Source organism: Bacillus rossius, chromosome 7 (genome assembly GCF_032445375.1).
Source record: "Bacillus rossius redtenbacheri isolate Brsri chromosome 7, Brsri_v3, whole genome shotgun sequence".
NCBI lineage: Eukaryota > Metazoa > Arthropoda > Insecta > Phasmatodea > Bacillidae > Bacillus > Bacillus rossius.
Window position 1 is genome coordinate 55121986 of NC_086335.1, and position 21642 is coordinate 55143627.

A 21642-nucleotide genomic window follows, 5' to 3' on the forward strand; every position below is an offset into this window, starting at 1 on the left:
AAACCATAAAATACTAAAAATTTTCTATTGTGCACGCAAAGGCTACGGCACAAGATGTCTCTCGAAGTTCATTGAAACGTTGCAGTTATGGAAGACACTCATATTCACACTTACAATGCTTGTCAATGCAACTAATTACCTCAGAAACGTCCTCCTCCTCGCTTTCTGATGAATCGGTCATAAATCTTGGCTGCAACTCCGAGTAGGTCTCTGTTTCAGACTTGGTAGGGCTCGAGTTGGAAGATAATATGGGAGTCGTCAATTTCCTTATATCTATATCGTGGTGAACGTTCACTATTTCAAGTTTTTGGTTATCTGAAGTAGATCCTTGTGCTACATTCTGCATTTTTAGCTTTCCTGAACCTTAAATAACATCAAACTGCACTGTTTAACTTAAATAATGTATCACATTTACTATTTCCTGCCAATATTTCTGTTACAATTACCGTCATTCACGCAAGTTAACAACCGCCATGTCTACTATGGAAAGGTTTCCGGATGCTTTAAACGCTACGGCTGTCTCTGACTAGTACAGTCATTACTTAAAAATATTAACAGAAACACTGACTTTATATTAAACAAAAAGAAATACATTTTTAAAATCCCTTTTTTAACTTATTAATTGATTAAAAAAAATATTTTTGACCTTTACAATACAAAAGCATAAGAAAATAATTTATTTACTTTGTACAAAATAATAAAAATAAAAAACAAAATATCCTATGACATCAAAATTCATAAATCTCCAATTTTTGTCTTCTGCATTCGTAAAACATTAGATTAACTGTTATTATAATGCTTCATATAAGTATTCAATATTGGAGCAAAAATTGTGTTCATTATGCGATCTTCATAAAGAATAACTTATTAGTTCGCAATACAAAAAAATATATTTAAAAAAACTTCTGTCATCTGAACATTAAAAAGATAACTGTGCCTAGCTGGAAGTTAATACAACTAAAACTTATGGTATAACCTGCTTTCCTTTTTGTTCCCCTGAAATAATCTATTAGGCAAAACGACGAAACCCCGAGTAAGTTTATCGATTGATCTGAACTGTTCAATCTTCGGAGGAGTAATAGTGATGCCTCATATTAAAACTTTTTCTCCTCCTACACTTTCCATGCACCCATTTTACCTCGCCTCCCCCCACAGACAAACATCCCATTCACAAAAAAATTATTCACCAAATATTATTCATCTCGTAATCTGTTAGCACAATGGCAAGAGCACCTGGACTTTATATAAATAGAAATATTTTGTATATTTCATTCTGAAATTTTGTAAAGATCTGAAATTAATAGTTTGGCGAGTTCTCGGCTAATGGTTAGAGATGAATCATTCCCAACAGAAACTATGGTTTTCTACTGTAAAAGTAAGTGGTGACCAAGCCTTTGTAAGCAAATTGCACTATCACTTTATAAAGCACTTGATGGTCAGTCCAGGTCAAGGAAGCCTTCTCCTGTAGCGGTCGTGCAAGCTGTACAGCCAGCTCTCATATTTGGAGAAATTAGGCAGGTACACATCCCCTTAGCGGCTTGCTTCCAGGTCCACCAGAGCCGCTAAGTTGACATAGTCTGTTGGGGGGCAAAGGGAGCGACGCCGGTGCTCCACATACCACATGCAATCATCAAGTGACTCCGACTGCATCCGCAACTCCATTCCACCAGAGAGACTCAGTTACTGCAGCCATCCTAAATGGCCTAACAAGTAATTCAGTGATCATCTTCGGCATCTTCTTTAAGAAGCAAGCAATTAAACATAGTAGTTATATAATAAAAATAACAGTAAAGAAAATATGATTTTTCTTTAATAAATATACCTACTGGAACATTTATTAACTTCCTTCTAGTTAAACAAAGTATTGTGCAAAATTGGGTATACAATTAGCTTTTTCCATTATAATTACTACGTATGTCAGTTTCATTATTATTTTTTGTTATTTTTTTAGAAAATCTTTCATTTTTCATCAAAATTCATTTTAGCTTATCTTCCATGAAATCGTTAATTCTCATCACAATTATTTTCTTCAACTTTTGTGAGATAATGTGCACCACGCAATTTACAGTCTAAAGGGGGTAATATCCGACCAGTATATGGATTTACAATGACATATTTTAAAAATTGCAAACAAACAACTTGCGTAACTCCAATTTAAAGCGTGTTTCCATTGGAAGCCAGACTTCTTCAGAGGTACACATGTCGAAAAGAGAGGACTCCGATTCTCACTTACTTGTGTTCCGCAACTTTCAAAATAGTCCACCCCAAGCAACAAGTGCCCTCTCAAGACACATGCTATTGACCGACCCTCGGCCGGCTTGAAGTTCTCGCCAAAGATTGTACACACACGGAATCCACCGTGTACGTATTTATTCCAGTAACACAGCATGCAAGGTAATCATTGCTCACAATTGCCAATTCATTCGTGTTTTGCATAGTTAATTTAAAACACTCGATAATATCACAATGTTTCCTCGAGCCGCGGGACATATGTGCGTACAATCTCGCGCCTGGCCGTTCAATACCACCTCTCTCTCGCAGTGCACAGCTGATACTCCCCTCCAGTTTCAACTCTGTCCTTAATTTAAAAAATTTCCAAAGTCGGCTGGTTTTTAACACTGGAAGCCTGTCTGCGTGTCAGACAAGATATAAATACCTCAGAGACTATGGCTTCTGAGAACAGAAAATCATATGGGAACAGGTGCAATAAATGTTAAGTGTTGGCGTAATTGAGCCCTCCTCTAGGGTTTTCAAAGCTTAAACAATAGGACAATGCTTTGTGTTGACTTCCAGCTACTGAACAATGTGACATTAAGCTCACCCCACTCACAAATTAGTCTAGAAGAAGCCTTAGCAGGCATGGGTAATGCTCGGATTTTTACAACAAGGAATCTTCGCTCCTGCTTTTGGCAGGTGCCGATCTGCCGAAAAGACTGGGTAAAACCACATTTACAGTCACTGTTGGAAGATGCTTCCAATTCTGTGCTATGCACTTCGTGCTCAAGTGTGCACCAGCCACGTTTATATGACATCGTACGGCCGAAGGCCACCCCAAAGCTCGACCTGCACCCGCCAGTACTCGGCTCCGCTAACGGAAAGCACCCCTAGCCATGGCCCACCTGAGTCAAGTGAGCGGACCGCAGCCCAAGGTAGAGAATAGCGAACCATTTTAATTACGCATGCAACGCACTCCCCGTGCCTACAAAATTCCCCACACAATAATAAAGTGATCAGAAACAAACAAAAGCCCCTAATTAATAGAGTGCGACGTAGGAGTGCCCAGGTCACTCACGTGTAGCTTTCTACTAAAACAGCTGTGAGTGCAACCCTTGCGGCCTTCAGCCTAAATTCAGTACTGAAACGTGTGACGTAACGCAAACCGCCCCAAATTAGCATTATCATTCGCCACTGGAGTAGTTATCAAGAAACAGACAGTCTCCAGCTTGACTCTAATATTCAAACTTATTTTAGACGAACTTAGTAAATGTCATTTCTAAACCATATATAGATATTAAATTAATCATTATGTTTTATTATGTGAATTTAGAGCCAATTAAATTTAGTTAATTATATAGATTTTTACGAATAACGGAACTTTAGAAACTCTGGCGGGACAGGGAGCCCACCCCTCCCCTCGCGCCAGGGCCAGACGCCAGTACAGCGCGACTCGCGGACCGGGACGGACGCACGTCCCACGGGGAGCCAGCATCTCTTTGTTTCACCGAACGTCCATCTGGTAATCATAGTCACAACCAAAACCTTTTTTTAAATACTCCCCGTGTGCGCCCGGTCCTTTTCCGGTGTAGGGCCTAACCCAGCCGCGTCAATTTAACACGCCCCACACAAAGCATTACGTGGGGCCGTGCAGTATACGGTACGGGCCGTCTCCCGCCACCCCAGAACTTTAGTTAATCGCCCAGTGCACAGGCACAGGCTACATCCAAGCTTAAACGTGTTTTTAATTTAGTAGCGAGCCGCAGTCCACACAGGTGGGCCCGCGCGTCGCAATTCACCGATTACGAGATTAGCCGATGCTAATCGAATGCTCTCCCTCAACTTCGTCTGGCGTGAGGACTTAATAAGTAAACCCACGTAGAGGCACGCAGGTGTCCCTCTCAGATAACGTGTGCAGTGTAATCGTGTACGTAAAAGCACCACAGAGTGCCGTTTTGTCAAGTGTAATTGTAATAATAGTGTAATCAAAACTTCTACGTGTTCCGACGCCTCATTGGCAGTCATGTACCGCCGAGTAGACCTCGCGCCCAATGTAACGAACCAGTGTAAATCGTGAACAATAAAACGTCGACCCGTAGAACAGTGTATGTAAATTAACCTAAACAACCCAACCTAATCAGGAAACAAATTCCATCACCGCCGATGGTTCTAGCGGGCCACGCTGGGGCAACGAACCCACGACCATCACACGGTTAGACACCGAGCTAGCCTGGCGCCCTCCCGGAACAGAAATCTCTAAGAAAGCCAGCCACCCCGCTAGGACCTGTGCCCGACCTCGAACACGAGACCGCGGCGGATGGCATATATTTATGGTGGTCCACATTGCTCAAATGGTATATTAGGAGTTTTGTATTACCTTACCTGGACGATGTGATTCTGTATTTGGAAAGTTTAGTGGAGCATTTGCATCACCTATCACTGGAGCTGGAGAGACTAGAGACCCATTACCTGACCTTAGCCGCCCGAAAATAACACATGCTCATTGACATGCGACGAAGAGCTATCCTACGGAGAGTGGCTGAACTTTTTGTTCATTCTTACCCTGTGTTTCTATAAACAATTCACAGATGTGTTAGTTTCGGAAATGTATTCCAGTGGCAGAATGCCTATTAAGCCTTACGCCAAATCGGCGATCCATGACTCGGGCCCTTTTTTTATAAAATTCTAAATCTACTTTATCCTAGTAGTGCAGCTTGTCATTTTTTTTAATTTTTTCTGGTTAGTTAGGTAGGTATACAAACTATTTAACTTACCGGTTTTAAGCCGTAACCTTAATTACAGGCAGGCACAATACAAGAGCGGGGCTTCTCTCTTACCACTTCAACTTAACTAACTAATAGGGAAACAATTTAAGCCATTGTTACAGATAAGACATTTAACTCGCATTTAAACGAATAAAAAAATAGTAATAAGGGAAAATTGAGATTTAATTAGGAATATCATTTTATAACTTTAATCACTATAACTAGCGCTGTTAGTTTGCAGACCGCCGCGAGCTTTACTAAGTTGATATGACATACCAAGCAAATGATACCGTGGTCAAGTAAATGCGCTGGACAGCAACAGCAAAACATGGCGCCATACTGTATGGGAGGGAATTCTACTACACACGCTGAAAACATCACTTTTTTAACATAATTTAACGAAAATAAAAGCATATAAAAGAAAGAAAAATGTATGAAATATACAACATAACAACATATATGAACCATAATATTAACAAAAAAAGTTTTAAACAATAAAAAACTTAAATTGTTGAAATATCAAGATAAACACAGCCCATATATTTTACAAATTTCTTTATATTTAAACGTCTCCAGGACTCATACAATGTATTGGCCGAACATCAGCCATGTACCAAATGAAAGCTGTCACCTTACTTAACAAAATATACTCATCAGAATTTTAGTCTGGGCCGACACTTTTAATGCCGACGGACAGCAACAAGATCGCGCCCCCAGTTTCACTTGCAGGCAATAGTTTCACCCGCCCATTACAGGCCTTGAAAAAACCATTTTACTTCTCCGTTAAAAAGTGAAATATGAAAATTCAACAACGAGGTCCTAAGCACAAGATATAAGGCTTTTTATTTAACCTAAAAAATTTGTAATTTAAAAACATTTTTTAAAATTATTTAAGGTCAAACAAAGTTCATATTTCAGAAAATGGCATTATATTATAACGACTCCAGGACTCATACCATGTATTGGCCGAACATCAGCCATATACCAACTGAAAGCTGTCACCTTACTTAACAAAATATACTGTTCAGAATTTTTGTCTGGGCCGACACTTTTAATGCCGACGGACAGCAACAATATCGCGCGCCCAGTTTTACTTGCAGGCAATAGCTTCACCCGCCCATTACAGGCCTTGAAAAAACCATTTTACTTCTCTGTTAAAATGTGAAAAATAAAATCCAACAACGAGGTCCTAAACACAAGATGTGAGGCTTTTTATTTAAACTAAAAAATTTGTATTTTTAAAAACATTATATAAAGTTATTTAAGGTAAAACAAAGTACATATTTCAAAAACTTGCATTATATTAAAACGACTCCAGGACTCATACCAAGTATTGGCCGAACATCAGCCATATACCAAATGAAAGCTGTCACCTTACTTAACAAAATATACTGTTCAGAATTTTTGTCTGGGCCGACACTTTTAATGCCGACGGACAGCAACAAGATCGCGCGCCCAGTTTCACTTGCAGGCAATAGCTTCACCCGCCCATTACAGGCCTTGAAAAAACCATTTTACTTCTCCGTTAAAAAGTGAAATATGAAAATTCAACAACGAGGTCCTAAACACAAGATATAAGGCTTTTTATTTAACCTAAAAAATTTGTAATTTAAAAACATTTTTTAAAATTATTTAAGGTCAAACAAAGTTCATATTTCAGAAAATGGCATTATATTATAACGACTCCAGGACTCATACCATGTATTGGCCGAACATCAGCCATATACCAACTGAAAGCTGTCACCTTACTTAACAAAATATACTGTTCAGAATTTTTGTCTGGGCCGACACTTTTAATGCCGACGGACAGCAACAAGATCGCGCGCCCAGTTTTACTTTCAGGCAATAGCTTCACCCACCCATTACAGGCCTTGAAAAAACCATTTTACTTCTCTGTTAAAATGTGAAAAATAAAATCCAACAACGAGGTCCTAAACACAAGATGTGAGGCTTTTTATTTAAACTAAAAAATTTGTATTTTTAAAAACATTATTTAAAGTTATTTAAGGTAAAACAAAGTACATATTTCAAAAACTTGCATTATATTAAAACGACTCCAGGACTCATACCAAGTATTGGCCGAACATCAGCCATATACCAAATGAAAGCTGTCACCTTACTTAACAAAATATACTGTTCAGAATTTTTGTCTGGGCCGACACTTTTAATGCCGACGGACAGCAACAAGATCGCGCGCCCAGTTTCACTTGCAGGCAATAGCTTCACCCGCCCATTACAGGCCTTGAAAAAACCATTTTACTTCTCCGTTAAAAAGTGAAATATGAAAATTCAACAACGAGGTCCTAAACACAAGATATAAGGCTTTTTATTTAACCTAAAAAATTTGTAATTTAAAAACATTTTTTAAAATTATTTAAGGTCAAACAAAGTAGATATTTCAGAAAATGGCATTATATTATAACGACTCCAGGACTCATTCCATGTATTGGCCGAACATCAGCCATATACCAACTGAAAGCTGTCACCTTACTTAACAAAATATACTGTTCAGAATTTTTGTCTGGGCCGACACTTTAAATGCCGACGGACAGCAACAAGATCGCGCGCCCAGTTTTACTTGCAGGCAATAGCTTCACCCGCCCATTACAGGCCTTGAAAAACCCATTTTACTTCTCTGTTAAAATGTGAAAAATAAAATCCAACAACGAGGTCCTAAACACAAGATGTGAGGCTTTTTATTCAAACTAAAAAATTTGTATTTTTAAAAACATTATTTAAAGTTATTTAAGGTAAAACAAAGTACATATTTCAAAAACTTGCATTATATTAAAACGACTCCAGGACTCATACCAAGTATTGGCCGAACATCAGCCATATACCAAAAAAGCTGTCACCTTACTTAACAAATTATACTGTTCAGAATTTTTGTCTGGGCCGACACTTTTAATGCCGACGGACAGCAACAAGATCGCGCGCCCAGTTTCACTTGCAGGCAATAGCTTCACCCGCCCATTACAGGCCTTGAAAAAACCATTTTACTTCTCCGTTAAAAAGTGAAATATTTAAATTCAACAACGAGGTCCTAAACACAAGATATAAGGCTTTTTATTTAACCTAAAAAATTTTGTAATTTAAAAACATTTTTTAAAATTATTTAAGGTCAAACAAAGTTCATATTTCAGAAAATGGCATTATATTATAACGACTCCAGGACTCATACCATGTATTGGCCGAACATCAGCCATATACCAACTGAAAGCTGTCACCTTACTTAACAAAATATACTGTTCAGAATTTTTGTCTGGGCCGACACTTTTAATGCCGACGGACAGCAACAAGATCGCGCGCCCTGTTTTACTTGCAGGCAATAGCTTCACCCGCCCATTACAGGCCTTGAAAAAACCATTTTACTTCTCTGTTAAAATGTGAAAAATGAAAATCCAACAACGAGGTCCTAAACACAAGATGTGAGGCTTTTTATTTAAACTAAAAAATTTGTATTTTTAAAAACATTATTTAAAGTTATTTAAGGTAAAACAAAGTACATATTTCAAAAACTTGCATTATATTAAAACGACTCCAGGACTCATACCAAGTATTGGCCGAACATCAGCCATATACCAAATAAAAGCTATCACCTTACTTAACAAAATATACTGTTCAGAATTTTTGTCTGGGCCGACACTTTTAATGCCGACGGACAGCAACAAGATCGCGCGCCCAGTTTTACTTGCAGGCAATAGCTTCACGCGCCCATTACAGGACCTGAAAAAACCATTTTATTTCTCTGTTTTAAACTGAAATATAAAAATCCACCTACAAGGTCCTAAACGCAAGATATGGCGCTTTGTATTTAATTTAAAAACTTAGTATTTGTTAATAGTATTATTAAAATTATTTAAGGTCAAAAAAGGTACATATTTCAAAAACTTGCATTATATTAAAACTACTCCAGTACTCATACCAAGTATTGGCCGAACATCAGCCATATACCAAATGAAAGCTGTCACCTTACTTAACAAAATATACTCATCAGAATTTTAGTCTGGGCCGACACTTTTAATGCCGACGGACAGCAACAAGATCGCGCGCCCAGTTTCACTTGCAGGCAATAGCTTCACCCGCCCATTACAGGCCTTGAAAAAACCATTTTACTTCTCCATTAAAAAGTGAAATATGAAAATTCAACAACGAGGTCCTAAGCACAAGATATAAGGCTTTTTATTTAACCTAAAAAATTTGTAATTTAAAAACATTTTTTAAAATTATTTAAGGTCAAACAAAGTTCATATTTCAGAAAATGGCATTATATTATAACGACTCCAGGACTCATACCATGTATTGGCCGAACATCAGCCATATACCAACTGAAAGCTGTCACCTTACTTAACAAAATATACTGTTCAGAATTTTTGTCTGGGCCGACACTTTTAATGCCGACGGACAGCAACAATATCGCGCGCCCAGTTTTACTTGCAGGCAATAGCTTCACCCGCCCATTACAGGCCTTGAAAAAACCATTTTACTTCTCTGTTAAAATGTGAAAAATAAAATCCAACAACGAGGTCCTAAACACAAGATGTGAGGCTTTTTATTTAAATTAAAAAATTTGTATTTTTAAAAACATTATTTAAAGTTATTTAAGGTAAAACAAAGTACATATTTCAAAAACTTGCATTATATTAAAACGACTCCAGGACTCATACCAAGTATTGGCCGAACATCAGCCATATACCAAATGAAAGTTGTCACCTTACTTAACAAAATATACTGTTCAGAATTTTTGTCTGGGCCGACAGTTTTAATGCCGACGGACAGCAACAAGATCGCGCGCCCAGTTTTACTTGCAGGCAATAGCTTCACCCGCCCATTACAGGACCTGAAAAAACCATTTTTTTCTCCGTTCAGAAACTGAAATAAAAAATTCCAACTACGGGATCCTAAACTAAATGTGTAAGGCTTGTTATTTAACTAATTAAATTAGTATTCTTAACAGTATTTTTTTATATATTTAAGGTCTAACAAGGTACATATTTCAAAAACTGGCATTATATGATAACGAGTCTAGGACTGATAGCAAGTATTGGTCGAACATCAGCCATGTATCAAATGAATGCTGAAATCTTTCTTAACAAAATATTCCTATCATAATTTTTTACTGGGCCGACACTTTTAATGCCGACGGTCCTCAACAAGTTCTTACGCCCTGTTTTCCTTGCAGGCAATAGCTTCACCCGACAAATATGTTGATATTTTTATTTATTTCATTATATTTGAACCACTATTATAGATTTTATTATTTATTGCATACTTAATTATTGTATATAAGTTTTTGATATGTCTTACATATACTGCAAGGGGTGGAAAATTTTCAATCTGCGCTGCCATCGGAAGAGGACGTGTTGTGGAGCTGCTCCAAGGGTTTATGACGAGCGCAACGACCCGACCTTTCAAAGTATAAAGAAAGGTTTCCTTTCTGCTAAGACGCTCAGGCTATAAAAGTGTCAACTCATCTATAAACTTATAGTCACCCGACTTGGCTACACCCGGGAAGCTAACATCCCTATAGCCTTCTTGTCGTCGGGCGTACATTCGCTAGCTTCGCTCGCGCGTGCTGTCGGCCGGGAGTGCCCTGCGTCCTTTGGGAATCACCTAAGGCGTGCAGTTCACCGAAGGGGAGTTGATGCGGGAACCGTAGCGTTTACTCACGGCATGCGCGGGGTGTGTCGCCTTGCCCAGGCCCTTGTCTAGGAAATACAAAAAGAATCACAAATCTGTGATAAATTTGTCCATAGCTGAATTTCTGCCAATTGTTAGAGTTGACTATGCTTAATAACATACCTGAAGTTTACCGTTGTAGACCTTATGCGTATCACCGAAAACGTGCAGTTAAGTCCTAGAAGTTAGAGTCTTACAGCAGTCCATTAAAATGATTCCCGTTTACGCAGTTAATAACGTAGACTCTCTGTAAGTGCATAAAAATAATCCAGAAACACTATTCAACACGATCACGTTAAAAAAATTCAATGTTGAATAAAAAGTTGAAACAAAGTCCATAACGTTATTGATTATGTTTTTTTTTAAACATTCATTGAAATAAAAGTATGATTTACATACAAAACAAGGGTCGGCGTGTGTGCCGTCCTGCGGCGGTGCTTTGGTCGCAGCAAGCCGGCGCGACGAGCGTTGCACGCGACCTTCATGGCCAAGTTTCAAAGTTCCGAAGATTTAGTTTAGGGATTGCTGCAGATATGTTACGTTTATTCGATTTAACAAAAAATCATTTAAATTATCGCAAATAAGATAATAATCTAATATTTTTTCTTAAGTTATGATGGCTCCATAAAGTTGCAATAAACAATTTTGTTAGAACTTGTCAACAGGAACACCCAAAAATACCAAGTTTAACAATTATGTATACAAATATCTAAAAAAAATTGGGAAAGCTTTCCTTCTCATAAAGAACGATTTAAGCTTTTATTTTTTATTTGACTAAATCTGTTTGAAATGGGAAAATCGAAACACTAATGAACTTTAAAGTAATAACTCTAGGCATCGGACGCATGACGTCACATTGGAGATGAGGCACAATATCAATATTTGAGAGCATGTTTTCAGTTCGTAAACTTAAAAAAAAATGCTTTAGTAAAGACTGAAAAACCAGATTAGAAAAACTAAGTAAAGAATTTAAAATTAATACCAATACTAATCAACAAATAAATATATGATAGTTATTGTCTTATTCTATTACTTCAGTAACGTAATCTATTTTTTATCCAGGCTTCATGGTCTATTAGAAACAAAACATTTACAGTTTTCATAGCGCCCATAAAGGTTTGTGGTTTTTATCTTAGGTAAATATTTTCATTCTGATGTATTGTAATAAAATCAAATAAACTTTTGCATCTACTTACATTAGTTAATTGGAGGAATTTACTAGCGATTTTTATCTTTATTTTTAATATCTTTGTTGCCTGTGACTAAAACACTCCAACACAAACGACTTTAGCATGAAGCCTAGAGCAGTACACATTGCGACGCTCTAACGGCTCTAGCGACCCAATAGGTTATTGTAGACAACTAAATATATACCATTTAAAAACTAATAAATATCAAGAAACTTAATTTAAAAGACTTTCAAGTTCCTGTAGTTTATATATATATATATTAATTCCTGCGATTTTGTAAAAAAAAAAAAACATTTCGCAAAATTTTGTTGATACAACTTTCTTATTTTGCATTATATATATATATTAATTCCTGCGATTTTGTAAAAAATATAATGCAAAATAAGAAAGTTGTATCAACAAAATTTTGCGAAATGTTTTTTTTTTTACAAAATCGCAGGAATTAATATATATATATATATATATATATATATATATATATATATATATATATATATATATACACACACACACACACACACTTCTAAACTTTCAAAAGTATAAAAGATTTTGAAAACTAATTTTATTTGATAACTGAGAAGATACAATAATAAAAACGTTTGTAGAATTCATATTTGTAGAGCGCAACAAGGAGCTAAGATTTAGGACATAACCGCTAGTTTTCTGAGTGATGCACAAGGTATGGGGCGATAAACTGTTGATATGTTACTACAGAACGTTGATTCTAACTCTACTAAATAAATTCAGCGTTTATGTTTTTTTTATATTAAAAGTGTTAGTTTCCTAAGAGCTAAATTCACCGCAGCCCAAGTGACTTCAGCACCTCCCGCAGTAGAATAGGCCTACACATTACGCCGCTCGGAACGCTTCAGCGCCAGCGGGCAGATCAATGGAGTCACACTCTTAAGCAATATACCATTTGTTAAAGCTTAAAAAATATGCAACTTCGTTGGTTTAAATGAATTTTACGTGGGGCCTTTCATGTTTATGTAATTGTATTTTTATTTTCTTAAATTAAAAAAAAAAATTGGTTGTCTGTAAAGTCGGTTTATGGACGATAGTTTAACGTGACGTCATAACAAAATATTGATGAAATGATTGCATACTTTTATGAATAAAATTGAATCAATTTTATTGAATTATCACTATTTTGTATTGATACAAAGAAGGAGTGAAATGAAATCTACTACCTATTTAATGAAAATATATTTAATCTTTATAAATGTGTTTGTTTTTAACAATTGAAGTTAAGTTCCTAGAACATTTTGGGCTTCATTATGAGATTATACTATAGAAATTGCATTTACAAAATTTATTTTTGTGGGTCAATGCAAGAAATTGTAACTTAGGCCTTAACTGCACGATTTTGGTACAACGCACAGGGTTTGCAGCGGTAAACTTTTGATATGTTACTAAGAAATATTGATACTGCTGCTGTACAAAATTTCAGGTTTTATGTAATTTTCCATATGTTAAAAAACTTTGTTTCCTAAGACCAAAATTTGTTCCAACCCGAGCGACTTAAGTACCCACACGGTAGGATACACACTACGACGCTCGGAACCTTTCAGAGGCCCGGTCAATTGAGTCAGAGAATTAACCAATATACCATTTTAAAGCTTTAAAAATATGCAACAACGTTTGTAAAAGTGATTATTACGGCGGACCATATATCTTTATGTTAATCGTGTTTTTAATTCTTTCGTTGTGAATAAAAGACACTTCTTATTACTTCATCGATTAATATCGTACCTTTAGTATTAACATTTTGAAAATGTTTTAACATAAATGTGTAAAATGGTGTTTCTAGATTATTTGGATGCATTTACGGAGAGTCTACGTTAATAACTGCGTATACGCGAATCATTTTAATGAACTGCTGTAAGTCGCTGCCATCTAGGACTTAACTGCACGTTTTCGGTGATACGTACAAGGTCTACAGCAGTAAACTTTCGGTATGTTATTAAGCATAGTAGGCTCTACCACTGTGCAAAAATTCAGCTTTGGGCAAATTTTTCACAGATTGAAAGCTTTGTTTCGTGGACGACTCGGGGTGCTCGCCTCGCAACAAGAACCGGGGGCGACAGCTGCAGGCACTCTGGAGCCGGGGCGCCCGCCCGGGCTGTGTGCCTGCGGGGAGGGCGTAGAGGCAGTCAGTCACGCCCTGGAGGTTTCCAATACAGGAGCTCTTTGTTGGGAATATAGTGAATACCAACTCGCGGACAATTCGGCGGAAGTCGCTGTTGTATCGTCGGCCCTGAGAAGATCAGTGGAAGCCGATTTTTCAAGTCGATAATGGGAAAGGAACGAGAATATTATAATAATACAAATTTGACAAAAAGTTGCGTGTAAAACGTTACACTACCAAAGCGTTGTGCTCTTATTTATGACAACTTGGTATTGTTCCACGTGGTGAGAACAAAACATGCAACACGCTTTGTTGCTGGTAAGACGAGAGTCGTAGCGCCAAGGTGCCATCCTTAAGGACGTGGTTCAGGTGTATAAAACATTTTCTGCCATTGCGATAGTTCACTGTTATTCTATTTGAAAACGGGAAAACTTCTATTGCTGCCTATTCGAAGACTTAACTTTGCTATTGCAATTAAAGCTAACGATAATTAGATAAAATAACTTTTAACTCTAAAAATAGGAGCTAGAGTATGAGTCAAAATGCTGTCAATCAGTGTTGTTATGTAACAGATACCTAACATTTTATTCATACATGATAATCAAAATATGTAGTTTCATTGTTTTTCTAAAGTATTATCCCTAAAGTCTCCTACAGATACAATTGGATCATAGTGCTCCATTAATGAGGAAATAATTATTTTCTTTATTTTGGTGAATACATGTGATGACAAAATTAAAATTTTTAAGTGAAATAAGTATAAATACTGCTAAGAGTAAAAGAAGTTTTATGGATTACTTAGATGCTTTGTGCGTTTCCTTTTTTTTCTTAACCTAACTAAAACCAAATGTATTTGGGAGGGGTCTGGGTTAGGGAGAGACCTAGGTCCGTCTCAGGCCGAAGTCTATACGCTCTAATCATGCAGGGGTTAGCCATGCAGGAGAGGTCGCATGCATCATGTGCTAGGAGGGAATTGGTCAGCCATGGCCACCATTAGTGCCATGACAAACTCCCCTCACTGACTACTCTAGACTAACACTAGATAAGGTGGGCCCAGGTGAAGCCTCTATTGACAGAGGGAAAACCCTGGGTTCATTCATGCTGGATGCAAAATTAATGTATTAATTAACAAGCAGGTTGGTTACGGGAACAGAAGGGTTGTTCTGGAAGAAGAGTTGGACAGAGTAAAAAAGCACTACTAAGCGAAGGTGGTGAGCTTGGACTGTTTGGTCCGTGTTCCCGCCATGATGCCAGCCAGCACACATTCTTAAACTAGAAATATCAGTATGAATGTGTACATGTGTATGGGATTATTCTTGGGCGCTTCGCCATTCAAGGTCTCAGGAGACCAAAAAAGTGGAAAATCAGACGATAATTCGAGCCCTGCTGGGCCGAAACACGACAGTATTTTTCGCCTACACGGAAGGACCTACAGGGAGGGCTACGTCGGTGTTGGGCGTTGTATGTCAATTAGAACCATATTATACTTAATAATACTTAATACTATGAGCTGCCAGCTTAGGATTGCAAGAACTGTGCTTTTTCGCTCCGCGCGCATTGGCCGGCAGTCTGCGCGGCCAATCACGCGCGACTATGGCGGCCGGTGGGCAAGGAGCGATTTCGGCCGCTTATATTTTTGTCTTACGTCCGGATCAAAATTTCCGAGCGATACAGCATGTGGGTTTTAACTATTTACGCATTTATCGTAAAATGTTTCTGGGGTTCGAATGTAAAAGTCTTGCAAAGTTTCCGTGTCCGTTTCACAATGCAAGGCTTCTGTAGGGTAATACATTGGAGCGTCTGTAGCTATTCGAATACATTTATTCTGAATTCGCTGCAGCTTTAATAAATGTGTTTTCGCAGTGGTTGCCCAGACTGGGGCTGCGTACGTAATAATAGGGTGAATCAGTGTTTTGTAGAGCACAGTAAACCGTTCGTTACTGTGCCTCCACATCGCCTGCTCATTACTGGATATAGTGAGCTTAGTCTAACCTCAGTTTGAATTCTCTAGGCATCTATATGATGGTGCCAGAGAAGCTTCCTGTCCATGTGGACGCCTAGATATTTTACGACGTCCTTGTGTGGAATTTGTTCGCCAAACAAACGTATTTATGGCCTGTGTTCTACAGGTGGAAGATTTCCGCGAGTAAACACAATAGCTTCGGACATCGTTGTGTTCACTTTGCTAAGCCAGGTCGTACACCATTGCTAGCACACAGCTAATGCATCCGTTTTTTTTCCTAGCCTAATTTAATCTAAGCTAATGCAGTCTGGTAGTGGCTAGGTGAAGTGTGTATGATCTGCTATACAGAAACGTGTCGTTTGCATAGCACATAGCAGCCTAACTTCACTAGGCGGTGTTCGGGGCGTGGCAAATCTCTAGAAGGCTATATATGTTAAATAGAACAGGGCCTAGAATACTGCCCTGTGGTACGCCTGCTCTTATTTGTTTGATGTCAGACATAGTTCTTTAAGTTGATACTGAAAACGTTCTGTCTTCTAGGTAGGACGCGACTAGCTTGGTATAGCAGACCAGGAAATTAGTTTGATATAGTTTGTATAGATTAGCCCCGCGTGATAAACTCTGTCGAAGGCTTTTTCTACGTCTAAAAACGTCGCAACTACATAATCTTTTACGTTGAAGGCGCTTGTTATCTCTTCAGTGAGGCGTATGAGTTGGTGCACTGTCAAGTGATTACTGCGAAAAATCGAATGGCCTAAGTGTACAGGCCTGCCCGATCCGCGGACGAATATTTTCACGTTCTGCGCGCATACTTTTCGTTGGTGATACTGCCGACGAGCGCGGGTTTGAATGGTAGTTTGATGATATGAATTGACAAACTGCTAGACTGTGTGTAATATAGTTACCCAAATAACACTAAAACAACAAAAATGAATTAAATAATAAATAACCATCTCTTTTAAAACTATAACGTGTCAGAACTGAGTGTTATTGTGCAAACAAAGACTAATTTTAGCAAAGATTATTGCACGAAGTAAGGGAGGTAGGGTTATATGAATGGTCAAAATAAGTTTTTATAGCAACTGATCTTGAGAAAATGATTTTTTTGTTTGTGTAGGCCTCAACTTTGACAGCTGAGTAAAGTTTATTTAAACAAAGGCACAGCATTTCAATAAGTGTTTTATTTTTTAATGAATTTCTGAATTATAACCTTGTCACAAATTTTTATGTAGGATACATACAGATGCAAGTTTATTATAAACTGAACTATTAGTATTAATGTTTATACGTTTCATTTAGAAAATAAATTTAGCTCATATTGTTACATGAATTAATATATCTGATACGCTTACTTGCGTTATTAAAATAACTTGCATTAACTTCGGAACAATTGTAACGTGTCCCAAATTTTCGGTTGTAAACGCAAACCAAATATTTTCATTTAATTATATTATTAATTGATGTCATGTTATGTTGATAGAACTAACAAAAAACGGCGAAATATAAATTCAAATTTTTGATATTCGTGCTTTATTGTTTGGCTATTTATTTTGGCAATTTTTCATAGTTTAAGCACTTATGAAAATATTTACATAAAATTCTTATAAATGTTTTTTGAGATTCTTTAATTATGTGTGATGATTCTGCTAATAGTTGTTGAGATAATTGAGGTAGATTACCGGTATTTTACCATTTGTTTTGTATTTTGTATTACGTTAGCTACTTTTAAAATACTTTTAAGTCATTTGGATGGTTGGTTAAGTTTTGTTAGCTTAATTTAAAACATTGTTTAATCGTGTGAATGGCTGGAGGGATAAGGTAATTTAATTTCGAACACTGTTCAATTATTTGAATGATTGGTTGTATACAATATTCATTTAAAATACTGTATATTGGTGTAAATGTTTGGGTAAGTTACGTTAGCCACATTAAAAATACTTAACGGCGTTCTTCGGGATAGGTGTTATTCAAAAAACCATTAAATGTTCTTAATGGAGAACCTTCTCTAGAAAATTAGCATTACTTGAAATAGGGATAACAATCTGCAGGTAGAGAAGTAAAGATTGTGTTAGGTAAGTTCCGGGAAGAGGAGTGGCAGATTTTGCATTTAAAACTGCAGAATAAAAAGTACGAATTTTTGAAAAATTTAAATATTTAAGCTTTGTGAAACGATTAATAACCATGCAACATTTTTAAATAATCAATATTAATATTACAAGAGTGACATATTTTTAATTATATAATCTTGATTTTTGAAATAAATGCTTTTTTTTTCGGATGAGGTTGTACTAACCAGCGAAATGATTTTTTTTCCGTATCTAAACTACCGCGTTATTATTTTCCTGCCTAGTATTTTGTTAGTACAATATATAGTACACAATATATAGTGCACAAAATAATTTATTACGGTTGTGGCAAACAACAGTTAACTGGTGTCACTGCTACAAAAGTTTAACATTATTTAGCCAAACTTGTGTTGTGAATGTATTACACTGAAATAAATAATAAAATCACTTCAGGCTATATAAAAAAAGATTGTCAAAATTAAATGATATCGTAGCTTTCGTCCATTCGAAACCTAAATTGGGCGGAGACAAAACAAAATACAGAAAAAAACTTATTTTGTAATAAATGAGGCAATAAAATTAGTTATAGGTATCTAATTTCTTAATTTATTTACTTGAATGGAAATAAATTTGCCATTAGAATCATCATTTGTTGATAACCGCCGTTCTAACAAAATGTAAAACTCAGATTAACGTATATTTCCGTATACATAGCCTACTTTAGCAAAATATCTCCAGAGTGACGTCACAAATTGCTAGCCAGTGAAAGAGAAAGGTGCGCAAAAGGATACATATATAACTTCACGATGATTCACCCGTTATGTTCACAGTTGACAGAACAGAAGAACGAATGAATATCAAGCAATGATTTGTGTAACATTTTCTTAAGTGTTATGAGTACGTAATAAATATTCTCGCAGAAACTGTATGGTGTTATGTAGGCTGAAGTATCTATTTATTCGATTTTTTATTTATTAGAAAACAATTTGATCCGATTTCCGCATAGGTAGTTGAGAAGTGTAATTAGGATAAGAAATTTTAAGCTCAATATTGTGCTAAAACAGATTAAGATAAATTGTAATTGGAACCGAATTAGGGGTTCATATGTAAATATACAAATGTTTGTTAAGTGACACAATATTTCTGTAAACCTTTGTGTTCTGTACCATTACAAGAAGGAACAACCATATTTCTATACATTTGAGAATAATAACAGTAGTATTACAGAATTATTTTTATTTGGTTTCATATAGAACTTCTATAAGCACTCGAACTATGGTCAATGGACTGGGAATGTTGCGTTTAATGCCGATTATAATTTGTTGTGTTTGTTGCCAGCCAAACTTGTTTAACTATATGATAGAACCTTACACTTAGTACGTGTGGTTTCCAAGTGATGTTATGTTCTCTGGATTATGTAATTACAGTTTCCCTTATACGAATGTACCGAACAAATATAAAGTGTTGTGGTGTATACCACCATTGAAATATAAGAAACCTCTTAGTTAACACTAGGAAAATAACAAATGCAAGTGACAAGTAGCTCATTTGACATTGAACAAGAGGATCGTTCCAAAGAGAGGTTGCACCCTCCTTCCTGAGCGAGCCTTTTGTGACGTTGCAAGTTGTTTCTTGTTTCATTACAAAGAAAAATTGAAAAAGTAAGCCATAAATTGCACCATTTTAAAACATATTTGCAACATTGCAAATAATTGCTTGAATATCTTTCACACTTGGGGTTGGCTAATGACTAAATTTCGAATAAAATTTTCTATTTACTCATTGATATAACGTTACGTTAACCATGCAAGCACATTTGTTGAAATGCAGCATGTACTTTGTATGGTGTACAATTAACAGCATCTTTCATGTACTTTATTTTAATAATTCTTGGGAATTTTTTTTCCAGAACTAATTGATATGTTCTCGCCCCTTAAATACAGGTAACGAGATGCTGGCCCGTTACCATCACATGCAAGGTCTCAATAGTATATAAACAACATTATTCTAATGTATTGTTATTGTGGTGACTAGCGAATGAATGCAGCAGATTCCAACTCTTCAGAATTGTTTCCAGTAGACGCAGCGTCGCACTGCGTGGCTGCGACTGGTTGATAATCGCTGGCTCCTCTGTGACATTGTGGGCATTGGTGAATCAAGCTTGTCGTGAATGTCAGTGCGCTTGCAAACTGACTCCCCTGCTGCAGCTCATACACCGGTCGTCACTGGATTCTGATGTACTTTGTAATAATTAAGATAGTTTCTGAACCAGAACAGTTGATAAGCTACGGTCCTGAATCAAAAAAGGTAAATTTAAAATGTGTCGTAACTTTATCTTTGAGTCTCATTTAGAAAATGTTAACATACTCACCTTTCATTGTTAGGTACATATTTTTTTACACAATCCCGCATAACCCTGCAAGTTATAAAAATTCTTCCAATGTATGAATTTCCCAATTACATACATATTGATAATGCCGAATGTGGACTTTATATATATATACACATGCATACTTACACATATATGTATAATAATTGAAAGAAAATGTTTGCTTCAATGTCTCCCCTATAAATAATAAATGAATTACCTATATGATTAAATATCCGTGTTCTTAGTGGATATAACTAGGAAAATCTGCATAATTTGTATGTATTTTGGTAGTTATTAAAAAAGTACAATTAAACTTACAATATTATGAATTGTCATACCTCTAATGTTAAATTTTACTCTTGTACAGATAGCACACTGTATCTAAGTAACATAATTAAGATGTCACAGATATAATAATTAATACTTAATAATTTTATTCGACAATGTGTTTCCGATTCATTTGACTTCTTGCAAATGGGTTATAAATTAAGTATAACTCCAGAGACGTACCAAATTAGGTTACCTTGAAAAACTCATGACGTCAGCGTGTATGGTTTATGTGTTAGGGAAAATTTATTCAAATACTGTGTATTAAAAAAGTGCATGACATGGTATATTATTGTTTTATTTTGAAACAATTAACCCCAATTATTGCGAACACCATGGTAATATGCTTAAAAAATGTGTGAACTATGGAGTGTATGAGAAGTTATTTCCAGGCCGGCCGTCGAATCGTCCGGTTTTAGGATCGAGTATAAATGACAGAACTTCGACTATCATCCCTTTTCTACGTGTGTCTAAAGCCAGTCAGGAGCGTGGAGAAACCCCCCTGAAAAGCCTGACTCGAATGACAATTGAAATGTTTTCCTAACTTAAATTAAACTAAGCTAAAGTGTGTGGGAAAGGGGCCAATTTAAGGTAGGACCTAGGCGTGTCTCAGGGCAAACCCTATACACTAGAATAAATACCAATTATTTAAGTTAAATACAAAGCGCCATATCTTGCGTTTAGGACCTTGTAGTTGGATTTTTATATTTCAGTTTTAAACGGAGAAATAAAATGGTTTTTTCAGGGCCTGTAATGGGCGGGTAAATTTATTGCCTGCAAGGATAACTGGGCGCGCGATCTTGTTGCTGTCCGTCGGCATTAAAAGTGTCGGCCCAGACAAATATTATGATTAGTATATTTTGTTAAGAAATGTTACAGCTTTCATTTGATACATGGCTGATATTCGGCCAATACTTGGTATGAGTCCCGGAGTCGTTT

The 21642-nt window shown here is 36.5% G+C and overlaps 1 protein-coding gene and 1 long non-coding RNA gene across 6 annotated transcripts in view; one reads left to right on the plus strand and one right to left on the minus strand.

Moving 5' to 3' along the window:
- Nucleotides 1-484, minus strand: part of LOC134534052 (ankyrin repeat and KH domain-containing protein 1) — a 125165-nt gene extending 124681 nt beyond the window's left edge. For all 5 annotated transcript variants that reach the window (XM_063372023.1, XM_063372022.1, XM_063372020.1 and 2 more), the window contains exon 1: nucleotides 140-484. In XM_063372023.1, coding sequence (XP_063228093.1) covers nucleotides 140-346 — 207 coding nt within the window. In that variant the 5' untranslated portion in view covers nucleotides 347-484. The remainder of the gene's footprint in view (nucleotides 1-139) is intronic.
- Nucleotides 485-14903: 14419 nt separating this feature from the next.
- LOC134534053 (uncharacterized) lies at nucleotides 14904-20990 on the plus strand. The gene is made up of 2 exons (XR_010075436.1): nucleotides 14904-19011; nucleotides 20083-20990. It is a non-coding gene; the product is annotated as an uncharacterized LOC134534053 (long non-coding RNA).
- Nucleotides 20991-21642: the final 652 nt, after the last annotated feature.